At 36.8% G+C, this 13,449-nt stretch overlaps 1 protein-coding gene across 1 annotated transcript; it reads left to right on the top strand.

The window, feature by feature from the left end:
* Nucleotides 1–3,561: 3,561 nt before the first annotated feature.
* On the top strand, nucleotides 3,562–4,946 carry LOC119082786 (putative protein TPRXL). Its single transcript, XM_037192379.1, has 2 exons — nucleotides 3,562–4,425; nucleotides 4,488–4,946. Exons 1-2 carry the CDS (start codon nucleotides 3,660–3,662, stop codon nucleotides 4,841–4,843), a joined length of 1,122 nt encoding a protein of 373 aa, XP_037048274.1. The 5' UTR covers nucleotides 3,562–3,659; the 3' UTR covers nucleotides 4,844–4,946.
* Nucleotides 4,947–13,449: the final 8,503 nt, after the last annotated feature.

The raw sequence follows: 13,449 nt of genomic DNA, 5'->3' as shown, positions 1-13,449 counted from the left end.
ATACGAATTGTGACTGTCAAATTTCATTCCATAGAGACATAACCTCCTCAACATTTGTATGTAAAATCGTGGATGAAATCGTTGTCATTCGTGTTGTCAAAAGTTCGGGTTTACCGAGGGTTTTACAGTTTATTTGGAACAAACTATTAACTAGCATATCTGTGTTATTTCTAATTTACGACAAGTAGGGTTCCCAGATCCTAAAATTAAAAAGAAGACTTTTTCTATATTGAAAAAGAGTAAAAAAAGAGACTGTTGTCTGGATACCAAATACAGGACGAAGGTTGAAATTCAATTATAATTTTACCGTGTTTTGCATGTTTGCATTACAATTCAGAGGCTATGTTTTAGAATGGTGACAGGGGTGTTTATTTTCCGTTAGTGAAAATGTTGTTGGTTCTTCAAGGATTGTTCTGTTATGCTATGTTTAAACGCTATAGGGTTTGGACTTTTGTGTCTCATACGATGTGAACTTAGAAAAGTTTTTCCAAACTTTCATAAGCCGCAAAACATGTATGTGACGACGGTGTTTCGATTCTTTTATAGATACGAAGTGCAATGTATCTATATATTTGAATTTGTTAAACCAAAAGATGAACCAATCATCATTATATTGGTTAACATCGAATGCTAAATGCATTAATCACATCAACAACGAATCCATGCCATTAGACAGACAGAAATGTCGTACGAAATTAAGGTCAAAATGTTTTATATCTGTGAGAAAAATTAAATGTTGCATATTAATCAGTTCAAAAATACCATTTCTCATCAGGCCATGGGACAGTGGTACTTGATACGATGCTCTAGGAACACCATATCAATTTGTACACGAACACGTATAGCGAATCATAATCGAAATGAAGTTCCAATTCATCACTATCCTTGCAGACTCGTGGCGGGCTGTGGTTAAGCCACCACAAAAGCTAAACAAAGTTTGGAATTTTGTGTCTCATACGATGTGAACTGTCTGTTTGAACCATTCGAGCAGAACTGTATTATCACTTAATAGCACAATTAAAATTTTCCTTTTCCTTTTTTATTGTAAATATTGACATTATTTCGTTATGATTTCCGTATGTGAACTGAACATGTAGTTTTTTGTTTTCTACTAAGAAGTTATTTTCAAGTTAAAAGCGCTCTAATAGTGTTAGCGCAAGCTACGCTAACGTTATTTTGGACTAGCTTAGCGTTTCGAGCGCTAACACTACTTTCAACTAGCGTTAGCGGAACGTACACTAACGATAATTGGCCAATTTTAGCGCCGCTGAAATATCGCGCTAGTTGCGCTAACGCTAACCCAACCCTGTTTTGTGGACGGTACGGTAGAGGAGTTCGTAGCGATAGCCCCTCCTATGTTTATTAGTAAACTCTTTCTTTTTCGCAACCGCCTCGAAATTTTGTGACAAAGCATTTACTGTTTTGGTTCCATCTAAGTTGTACTTTTGAAGAAAATTGAACTTTTGGAATGTGCAAATGTAAATGTTGATGTCGAGGTTGATGTCTTTTGTTACCAAACAGCAAGCTTCTACAAAACTAGAGAAATCCTGGAATGAAGTTTTCTCAGAAGTTAATGAAATTGCAGATAGTTACTCCAAAAGAAGAGTGAAAATATTCATATCGTCAGTGCAGCTATTACAAACACCAAGAGTTAGGCCTCATTTTGCTTATCGTTGTTAGTTGAGGGATGGCAAACCCAATTATTGACTGAGCCGAACATTGTACGAAAAATTGAATTAGATTACTTTCAAAAGGTAATTCTTTCGGGATTAGATTTTTGTAATCTCTGCTAAAATTGAAAAAATTTAACTCCTTCAGGGATTAAAAATGGGATTAAACAATAATATTTGGGATCTAACGATGATATTGTTGCTAAGAATTTTCCTTTAATAACTTGATTGTCTTGATATCACACATTTGTGTTAATTTAGTTCGAGCCCGATTTACTGTTCGTTTACTGTAGCTACGGCTATGTGAGAAAAATTAATTGGTAAATGAAGAAGATTATACGAATGAAAATCATGAAAAAATAGTGAAATTAGAATTGGAGATCCATCTTGCCATCTGGCTTTGATTGAAGAAAAATATTTTTCCCAACAATAGGAATATGACCAATGAAAATAGCAAAATTATAACACACATACGAGAGATCAAAAATAGAAAGCACCGATAGAAAATAATAATTTACCGATTAAAAATACCGAAATACCGATAAAATATAATAAATTACCGATAAATAATAATGAACTACCGATAGAAAATAATAAATTACCCATAAAAAATTAAAGATTATTGATAAAATGAACAATCTATCGGTATTTCAGCACTTTTTATCGGTAGTTTGGAATATTTTTATCGGTACTCGGGAATTTCGCTATCGTACTTTATTATTTTTTATCGGTACCGTGTTTATCGGTCATTTATTATTTTTTTATCGGTAGTTTTGAATTAATTTATCGGTCGAATATAATATCCCATTAAATTTTTAATTCTATAAACAATTCGGTCGCGTACTGTTAATCCAAAACGATTTAGGTCTAGCTAGGTCCATGTATTTATCTGTGTATAACAGCAGAAACAGTGCCAAAGAGTTTCCGAAGATATCTTAATCTTAATATATTGGAATTTTGGAATTTCAAACAGAAAAAAGGACCAAAACCTCGATCTAAGGACAAAATGTGAAAACGAAAAACCGAGAAATCCGTTTCGGTAAGTTTCAGTAATTTTCAGTGAATTAAAGAGATTCTTTTGAAAAAGAGCCTGCCGAAATCGGACGCATTTTCTAGTGGATTTTTTGATATGTTCCTAGATACCACTAAAAAAAAACGTCTAAGCTTGTGTGGCTGGTGAGAGTGAGAGGTGACCAAAAACCGAAAACATGCTCTTTTCCTACAGAAATTTCTCATAGTCCCCGAAACGGACAAGGCCGTGTGGGGTGTCATTAGAAAGGTAATTGCATGTACTTTCGGAGCAGATTGGGTCTTGTTTGGTTTAAAATTCATTCAAAGTATGGGTGAAAAATGGATAATTTCGGCGAACTTCTAAAGGTTCCCTTGCATCCGAAAATCAAAAAAAACGACAAACAACTGTTTTCCCCAACTGATACTGGTCTTCCAATAATACCAAACATACGTGGGTAGTGTCTCGATGAATGTGGCTTTCAAACGAAAATTTGATACTCAGCATCGCTACTCAAAAAATTTCGTACACGTGAAATGTTTGATGAAAAAGCACTTTTTCGAAGTTATTGTATCTAAAATAATACCAAAGCATTACTAGTCACACCAGCTTAGACGAAATTTTTTTGAAAGTGGTTTTGGCTTCTATTGTGGACCAATACCTATCTCGGCACATATCAAAGAATCCACTAGAAAATGCGTCCGATTTCGGCAGGCTGTTTTGCAAAACAGTCCCCCTTATTATTTCCCCTGGTTCAACAACAGCCGTTTTCATTAATTACAGAACCATTGAGCGAAACTCTGTAATCGAACAGTTCCAAGAAATTCACTTTCCTTCGTTTTAATGTTTTTAAATTTTCTCGAAGTAGTCAGTGCACGATTAAATTAAGAAAAATTCATTTCATTTTCGACTTTTCCATTGAACGGTTCGTTTTCATTTTTTTACAAATTTTAATTCAAATTTAAGTTAGAATTCACAAAATGAGTGAAAAGAAGGGCAAACGCAGCTCGTCGAAGGACAAGCGACAAAAGAAATCTAGAAGAATGGTTGGAGGGTTCACTGTAACAGATTACAATAGCGATGATGATAAGAGTTTCCCACTGGCACCAACGTCATTAAAGAAAAAAACAAAAAAAAGTAAAAGTAAAGGAGGAGGAAGATCAGTGCCCTTGCCAGGAGAAGGACCGTCATCTTCGAGTTCGTCTATGCTGAGTGGACCATCTGTGGCACCAACGTCATCATCTCTTATTCCACCAGAACGAATCAAAGTAGAGCCAAGACCACCACAAGCATTTTCATTTCCGTACCCTGTACCAGTTCTCGTCGGAGGAAGAGTAATGTCATTATCAGGACCAGGAGAGGGACCGTCTTCACTGTTCCCGCTTAAATTGAGTGGATCATCTGACTCTTCGACGTCATCATCTGTTCTTCCACCAGCACGAATCAAAGTGGAGCCAAGATCACCACAAGGAGGGCCTTCATCTCGTTTCCCGTTACCATATACCGGCAAAGGCAGTAAAAGTAAAGGATCGACGTCATCATCTGCTCTTCCATCAACAAAACGAATCAAAGTGGAGCCAAGATCACCACAACCTGGGCCTTCATCTATGTTCCCTTTACGCATCAAAGAGGAGCCAAGATCACCACAAGCTGGGTCTCCATTTTCATCAGGGCAACGAATCAAAGTCGAACGAAGATCACCGCAAGCAGAATCATCTATGTCAGGGCTGGCATATTCCGTTCCTTGTAAGAAATATTTATTCCGAACACAATTCTGTGTTCATTAATCGGAAAACCTTTTGTTACAGCTGCAGCCGCAGAAAAAGTAGGCAGAAAAAGAAAATCAGCAACCGTACTGCCACCTAGAGCGCGTCTACCGAGAGCGGCTAAAGACTTACCCCCACTTCACTATAGCGAAACGCGTAGACGTGCAGCAGCTAGACCTAGGCCGACGACTACTGCTCAAGCTGTTCGACAACTCAAAGAAGAGTTATTAACGGATGCCTTTAGAGAAGCTACACAATCTGTAGCAGCAAGTCGGGCCGGACCATCTTCATTAAGAACGACGGTCACAGTAGAGCCACCATCTTCTTCTGAGTCTTCTGACTGCGTTTTAGTATCATGGGATTCACCACCTAAAAAAGGACCAGTGCGGCGACGATGAATTTCACTCAGAAAATTCGAATTTTCAGGCAAAAATTGCAGTAGATCCAAAGTGTTTTTTGCAGCAGATTGACAATAAATTTTAGTCCATCGCTTATAACTTCGTGACTACTAATATTGAGGAACAGATGAGGTCAGCAATTTAATTTTCCATACCATATGCTACATCTCGCTCTACCACCCTATAACTGACCGATTTATGATTTTGATATTCCTCCAAGGCTGAATAAATCTAGAAATTGTTCAGTCGGTTTAGTTATCAAAGTTTTCATTTTCAACGGTTCAACGGTATGAAGACTTCCAATTTCTGCGATTCCGAAACTAATGAGTCTACTTCGAGGTCTATTTTCTTGACACTTTTGGTTCTAAACATCATTGACGGATCCACAAGGTCCAAGAAATTTTAGAAGAGTTGCTAGAAGCTGAATAACAGCTTGACGAACTAACTTGGACATTTGATGGAGAAATATAAAAATTTGCAGTTTCAGTTGAAGTTTGTGATACCTAGAGTATCAACAAAATGAAGAGGTCTCTGACAAAAAATGATGGCAATTTTTCAACGTTTCTCGGGGTCCTCTGCATAAAAACTTACATGTGTACCTGTTTGAGACGGTAGATTTAAGGCACTTTCGTTTGTAAGCCTCACTTCGCTCGGACTACAATTCGTGAAATTGCCTAAAATCAATCGTCCAAAACACGTACGCAAATAAGTGTTTGAGACTTGCGTGACGCCTTTCTTTATAGTTTTCTTGTTCTAATTTGCCATCGTTTGTGAGTAATATCTTCAAAATTTCCATTTTCATTTCATGACTTCGTTCAGATTACATCACATGCTGCGATAGTAATTCATTCCATGTTCCATGTTATGTTTTTTGAGCAATAAACTTCGGTAACTGACGCCTTCGGCTCGGATATACACATACACTTGCCGAATAACAGATACCGAAGCAAATTACTCTGAAAACACACTGGTGAGTAGACAAGTATACAGTGTTTAAGGAGAGCGAAAACCAGTTAAATATTCATCAATGAGAAAAGAAATTGAGAGTTGAGCCCAGTTTAAATTTGTATGTGATTTCTCTCATTTTGACGTGTGACCCCGAGACCAGTTTAAACAAAGTGGTCAAAAATCGCTCTCCTTAAACACTGAATCACAAGATTGTTGCCTCATGCAATGAATTACTTTCGCATTCACGTAAAATTAACCGAAAATATTCTAATCATGTGATCGATCATTTTCGCAGGGAGCAAACTGACATTTAATGGACAACATTCACATGGTGCAGGCCATAAAAATATTATTTCGGATTTTTGTTGTTTATTTTGTGCAAGGCTGTAAACTTTAAGGAGGTGTGATACACCACATTTCATACGAAAAATTCACCACGTCATACCAATTCGATTTTGGTGAATTTGTTTAGTTATATAGTGTGCTCCCACGTATCTCTTAAAATGACGATCCTGCGTGACCTCCCCAAAGTTTAAATCGATGACAGCCTTAAATGATGTGATTAGAACCACTTTTATGCTCAAAACAAACGAGGCATTGAAAACGTGTTTTGGTCCTAGTTTTCATTGACAGATGCAGCAGTCGCGATTTTGAATAGAAAAAGTTCTAACTTCATTTGACAGTTTCGAAAATTTCGTCATGAAAAATAGGACCAAAACACGTTTTCAATGCCTCGCTTGTTTTGAGCATAAATCAAATACTCTCTCTAGCAAACAAACTAGGAAAATTAGGGTGATAAAGCTGAGCAGTGTTTGCTTTCATAGAAAATTTTACACTTTCAAAAATAAATTAAATGAAGTACGACCAGCCATGATCTTTTTTTTGGAAATATTATGTCTCTTGTCACCACTTCGGTGTTCGAAAGTGTATAATTTGTGTTTGTGATGTCATTTTTGTGTTTTGCTGAGTTATTTTGATGTGCCAAAATGAAATAAAATTGCAAATTTGTGTTTTTGTGTGGTGTCGATATTGCTTCAAAAAAGCGTGGCATGGCGACTCCATCACAAAAAATGTCAGTGTCAAATTTGTCAAAATAAGATGGCATTTTGACTGATGTTAAGGAATCTCTCGCCGCGTCATTCACAATAATTCACAAAGTGACATCTTCCAAAATGTGTCAAAAAGTGAATTATTATGAATGACGCGGCGCGAGATTCCTAGCAACCATTTTGACTATGCGTCAACACGAAGTTTGTTTGCTAGAGAGGGTATTGGCCATAGACGTCATTTCACCTAGTTAAATTAATTTTTACACCAGAGTTAACCTACAGTTTGTTCATTTCATTTTTACACAGTTTCTAAAGATTGTCGATATGTCAGAGTTTTTAATGTACCCAGTCAATTAAGTTCTTCCCAAATTGCGCAATATTTGAATTCGCGATAGAAATTTTAAATTTTGCGCCAAAAATTCATAATTTGGGAAGATCTTAATTGACTGGGTATATTTAAAACTCTGACATATCTAAAACTGTGTAAAAATGAAATGAACAAACTGTAATGCCGCGCAAGAACGGGTAAAATCGAAATTTTCTCACAAATGCTGAAAAGGCTTAAGGTTTTTAAAGAACAGGTTAAGACACCAAAATTTGTTGAACAAACTAATTGTGTGAAATACCAACGTAGATATAGTGGGGATCTGATTCGCTTATATAATTACATTACCTACACACCCCCACACTATATTTATCTTGTTAAAAACTTGAAGAAAATATTTTTTTTTTGTTAATTTGAACTTTTCTTATCAAACTAAATGGCGTCATAAAGATATTTGGTTCTCATTTCCTTCTGGATAAACTTGTTTTAATTTGTTTTTAAATATTGACAAAAAATTGTTGATTGAGACTAACTCTACCTACATATGGTGACGCGAATAAGACCTAATTCAAATTTTTCTTTTGTTTTACTGTCAAATTTGACAGCTGGAGTAATAAATGTACTGATTCCGACGGTTGCTACGTTTTTAATCCAATTCATGCCGTAAGTGTGTCTGAAATTTGTATTTTTAAGTGAACGATTCGATGAAAAAGTGAACCGAAAAATTCATTTCAACGCAAAGGACCTAATTCAAATTGTTCTTTCGTTTTACTGTCCAAGTTTGACAGTATAACAAAAGAAAATTATGAATTCACGCCGCAAGTGCGGTCGAAATTCAAAATGGAAAAAGCGGAGGTTTTTCTGACGTAATGTCATTTTCATACTATACTATTACAATTATTATACAATGAAGCGTTTAAATGTATTTTCGGGTTCACTTTTTCATCGAATCGTTCACTGAAAATTCAAATTTTAGGCACACTTACGGCGTGAATTAGACCTCTTTCGCGTTGCTATGTAGTAACAGGTTGCTGTGAAAGAGCAATTCACTCCAAAATAATTTTTATAATTTTTTATATGTTCAGTTGGGACTGTAGCCCGTTGGATAAATTTGCAATAAATAAATTAAAATAGGCACAAGCACAAGAACAGATTTAAAATAAGGAGTTGGTATCATACCACGCACTGCGTGGACCAAAATAAAAGGCTTTTTGATTGTTAAAACAATCTGTTGTTGTGCCTGTTCTCGGAGTGTGTTGGAAAGAGTCGGTCGCTAGAACGTTTTTTTGATCAATTCATTGCTTTTTTAATAAATGTTCATCGGCTACAGTTCTTACCATAAGACATTTTTAATTTCTGCTAATTTCATCCACAGTTGTCCCCGTTGTGCGACCAAAACATCTTACAAATAACAAATACCTTAACAGGTCTCTTACCGAGTGACAATTTATTTGCTAAAAAGACAGGCAAAACAACCGATCGATGTGAATAATATTGTCGTCGGAGGTTCTGTTCTGCCCAAGTTGTTGTTTAAGATGCTTTGAATTACATTGCAGGTGGCCTTGCACTTAACCCGTATTTAAAACAATAGGAATGCAGCCAAGTGCAATTATACCGTTGTAGGTGTTGTTACTACAGCACACAGTTTGAGTGTTACAAGTAGTAACGCTTACCGCGGCACCTACAACCGGCACTGCGAGCGGTGAGCACTGAAATCCAACGTCTCCCACAATGTTGTTCAAATTAAGAAGTACGTCCGTCAAGCCCCAGAGACCCTTTAATCCCGATAATCCGTTTGTTAGAACATTTCGGATGAGATTAATCTGATCCGGGCTGAGTTTATCCTTGGCGGATACTTTATTGCAACATTCTAAAGACCCAGTTGAACATGCAATGACATCAGGCTGTTCTGCAAATTATAAAGTTTTCGCCGTCTTTAATTCGACATGCGTGAGACAGTTCTCCTCTCCAACATCTCAAATCTAGTGCTTATATTGCAAATAATGGTTTTAACCTTTGCTTACCGATGGGTCCATCGTTTTCCTTATCGCAATTACCGTTATTGTCGCACGAGTAACAACTTTGGACGGCACAAAGTACGGCTAATGCTGCCAATAGTATATGTTGCATAATTTTCTGCAAGAAAATTCAAAGTCAGTACATCGTTGATAGTAGGCAAGTCTGACATTTTACAGATTTCTTGATTAGACATTTTGATTATCAATTCGTTGGGTTCATATTTAGCAGATTTGATTAGGAAATGGGAAGTAGCTAGAGAAAGAATAGAAGCTCGCCATAGAGGCAATGTTTTCGTCAGAAGTTGATTTCATCAATTCTTACCAAAGTGATTCCAACAGATTTCTAACTAATATGTCGCTTGGCCGTTGAATCGATCTATTTATAGAGAAAATGTGATAATCTTCAACACTTTATTTTATGTTTATGACTTCCTAGTACGCAGCAGAGAGCAGCATTTTCATGATGGAAAAATTAATCGAAAATCGTGATCGATGTAACGATCGTGCCGTAAGAAAGGCGGAAATACAACTTGAAAGCCATAACAGAATCACCGCTAAAGAGACCTAATTTCCCGACAGAGTAAAATAAACCAGGCAGAAGAGCTTGATTTGATTAAGGACCTGAATTATCTAGTAGCCCTATATTTTTTCCTGCATACCGACTTCGCTTAACCTGAGACGAAAAGTCATGGATGCACCTTGCAATAGTTATTTGGATCACAAGGGACGAAAGTAAAGAAATTCAACCGTGTGCGAGAGTTGCTGCCCGCGCCGAAGGCAAGGGCTGCAATCGCACAGGTTGAATTTCTTTACGTCGTCCCGTGTGATCCACATAACTTTATATCACGAGAACTACGAAAATTGTAATTGAGGCACATAAACTCGAAGAAATGCGTTATAGTATGATGAATTAAACCAAAATATGGTGACATTTGCGGGGGTCCAGGGGGCGGCAGCCCCTGGTATAAGAAAATAATAATATTATCAACCATCACAACAATCAGACGTAAAAACAACAACAATATCCTTTGAATTATTCGTCATCAACTTTGTATGCTAACATTAATCAGAGCACTGGCGCACGGTTTGTTCAATATTGATCAAAGTAAACATCTTGACAAGATTTGACTTTCGCATTATGTACATCGACTTTCGCATTATATACATAGACTTTCGCATTATGTATTAACCGATTTCGATACATAACTTGCATTTTTTTACTTTCGCTTCCCGTTTGGGAACCGAAAATTACAATTTTCGTAGTTCGTGTGATGAAAATTAATTCGATTTCTGTCCGTGATTATTTGAGTTCATTTTCAAACAGTGTATTTGACGTTTCAAAAATGCACCGCTACTGCCTGGTTTATTTGACTCCGCCTCCACTTTGCTAATTTTCAATTTTCTTTTGTTCTTTTCTGTCATGTTTGACAGCGGAACAAAAGAAAATGTTGCATTAGGTCTCCTTTGCGGTAATTTGTGAGGCTGAAGTAACTTTCCACCAAAATTTCGCTATTTGGCGAGTCTATCAACTTATTCTTACTCCGAAAAATGTCTTTAGAAATAAGACCATCACTTCATTGTACGGTTGATGATTCACCATTCACGTTTTAATGAACTTAAGTTAATTACCTCCGTACGATTTTCGTGTAATTGACGGACATAAAAGCGTCTTCAGTCGTGTATTTGGAAGACATAAAAAGTAGCAATTTTCTATAAATTGCTTGATTGAACTGTGGAGCAATAAGAAAGAGACATTCGTGATTCCGGTTGATAAATTGTTTTGGTAAAAGATCAGCAGCTTTGGGCTTTGTTAATTTTTAAAATTTTAATTCACTTTGTAAGTGCGCTTTAGAATTTGAATTTTAAGTGAACGAATGACCGAAAAATGAACGGAAAAACTAAATTTCAACGCTTTCTTATATGAGAATGAGACCCTCTCAAGTAAGGTTCTGAAAGAACAGGTTAAGACAGCCACGAAGGTTGTTGTCACCGAAATTGATAAACGCACTCAGTACCAAAGTATATAAACACTGAAGGTAATGCAGACCCTCAGCGGATCAGAGAAATTACGGATCCAAACTTTCAGGTTGAATTCACGCCCCGTTAGTGTGCCTAAAATTTGAATTTTAAGTGAACGATTCGATGAACGAATGACGCTACGTTAGAAAGACCTCCGCACTTTCCATTTTGAATTTCGACCGCACTTACGGCCGTGAATTCATTTTCGTATGTTGTCTACCTTAGACTTGTGCAACATGACGGCCCTAAATCCTTCCAATTCACCACTAAATACAACTTGACGCAAACGAATTTTATGTGTGTGCAACATAACGCCGCTAAATCGTTCCTAATTCACCACTAGATGCAACTTGACGCAAACGAATTCAATTACGTGTGCAACATGACAGAGCTAATATTCACCTGAAAGTTTGGATCCGTGGTGTAACTGTGGCTTTTATTTGCATTACCTTCAGTGTTTATTTACTTGCTCAGTACAGGACTTTGTGTAAAATCAACTTGACGAAAAAGTTTTTTTAGGAAAATTTGGATTCTTTTTGTTAAGTTGTTCTTATCATATAAATTTCGTAGCCATTGACGCAATTTGTTCAACTCAAGAGTTGTCTGAACCTGTTCTTTCAGAACCTTGCCATCAAGTCCCTTTTTGAATTGTCAGCGCACTTACGACTGTGAATTGGCCCAATTATGTACTTTGGACGATACACTAAACTGGAAATTAATGGGTGTACGAACTAAACTACCAAGTCTAGCTACGCATATCAACTCGAACAAGAACTAATACAAATCTGTTATTTCTGTGTACAAACTGTCAACTGGTGACAGTAGAACAAAACAAAAACTTGAATTAGGTCTTCTTCGCGTTGCCACCCAACTCAAAAAGTTCGAAAAACGTATACACGTGGCAAGACACAGTAGATTCGCGATTCGTGAGCATACGTTTCTCGAATTTTTCTGACGTTTATTTTCATCAGGGCTACGTTCCGTGTGGCTAGAGTAAGTCTACCGCAACACGAAAGAGACCTAATTCAAGTTTTTCTATTATAAGCTTGTCAAAATTGACGATCATACGTACGTAGAAAAGAAAATTTTTGAATTAGGTCTCGTTCGCGATGCTATGTGCAATGAATAGTAGTCCCCTATTTGGCATCTGTCGACTCTGTTCACTTTTGCCGGAAGTACGTTGGATCTACACATGTGACGCCATATGTATCTTTCTTACAGAAAAACCATGAACCCTAGTTTTTTTGCAATTTTATTCGTATTTGTGTGCGTTCGAAACACATATTGCGGTGGTGGCCCTAAGGGTAAGTAGAAACGTAAATTTGTTCTACTTTATTATGTCAAGGGAAAGACCTGAAAGACCAATGCTCTCTCTATCTCTCTTTCTTGAATAGTGTTAAGAAACTGATGTTTTATCTCTTTTCACAGGAGACTATATGAAATGTGAGGGTGGGGAAGTGAAATGTTGTAATCAGTACGGGAAAAAGGAAGAGCTAGATCTTTCTAAAGCATTGGGGCTTCTCGCTATACTAAGTCTTAAGGATGTCGTTGGTAACATTGGACTACAGTGCTCACCGGTCACAGCATCTGTTATTGGCGGTGGAGGAAGTGGACAAAGTTGTACCCAACAAACTGTATGCTGTAGTGGTAACAACTTCAATGGTTTAATCGCCCTCGGTTGTACGCCTATTAACCTAAATTTAGGCTAAATGCAGCTGCCGTATTTAACATTCTTCTGACTGATGCTTTATTGCTTGAAATACTATTGTGTGCGACGAAAATAAATTAATTTCGAGTGACAATTGGTTTTCTTTTTCAACAAATGTATAATAACGATAGTAAAGCACAGGCATTCCAGAAATGCGCTTCAAGCAAATTACTATTTTGTATTAACATTTCTTTACAGTGTTTGATACACTGTTCACTTTCAGTACTCTATTTAGAGTACCATTCATGCTTAAAGTGCGCTGTTTCCACGGAAAATTTAGCGAAGAGGTGATTTTTAATGAAAAAGTTAGTGAAATAACAAGAGACTTTTCAGGAGTTGTTGCGTCCCATTTTTACAATTGATGGCAACATACAAAAATGAATTCACCTAAAATCGGTTGCGTTTTACTTAAGTTATCGTGTTACACGGTCAGATAGAGAGACAGACAGACATTTTTTTATTGTGGATTCGTTATCTATGACCATAGGCAAATGCTTCGCCCGTACCGTTAGCTTCGAATTTTTCACATGTTACAAAGG

This window comes from Bradysia coprophila, unplaced genomic scaffold, assembly GCF_014529535.1.
Source record: "Bradysia coprophila strain Holo2 unplaced genomic scaffold, BU_Bcop_v1 contig_483, whole genome shotgun sequence".
NCBI classification, from domain to species: Eukaryota; Metazoa; Arthropoda; class Insecta; order Diptera; family Sciaridae; genus Bradysia; species Bradysia coprophila.
This window is presented reverse-complemented; position numbering and strand designations above follow the sequence as displayed.

What these genes read in the sequence shown, in the direction of transcription:
- LOC119082786 (XM_037192379.1), top strand. Translation starts at nt 3,660, where the DNA reads ATGAGTGAAAAGAAGGGCAAACGCAGCTCGTCGAAGGACAAGCGACAA. An exon ending in GCTGGCATATTCCGTTCCTT is followed by an intron (nt 4,426 to 4,487) that starts GTAAGAAATATT and finishes CTTTTGTTACAG; the next exon opens with CTGCAGCCGCAGAAAAAGTA.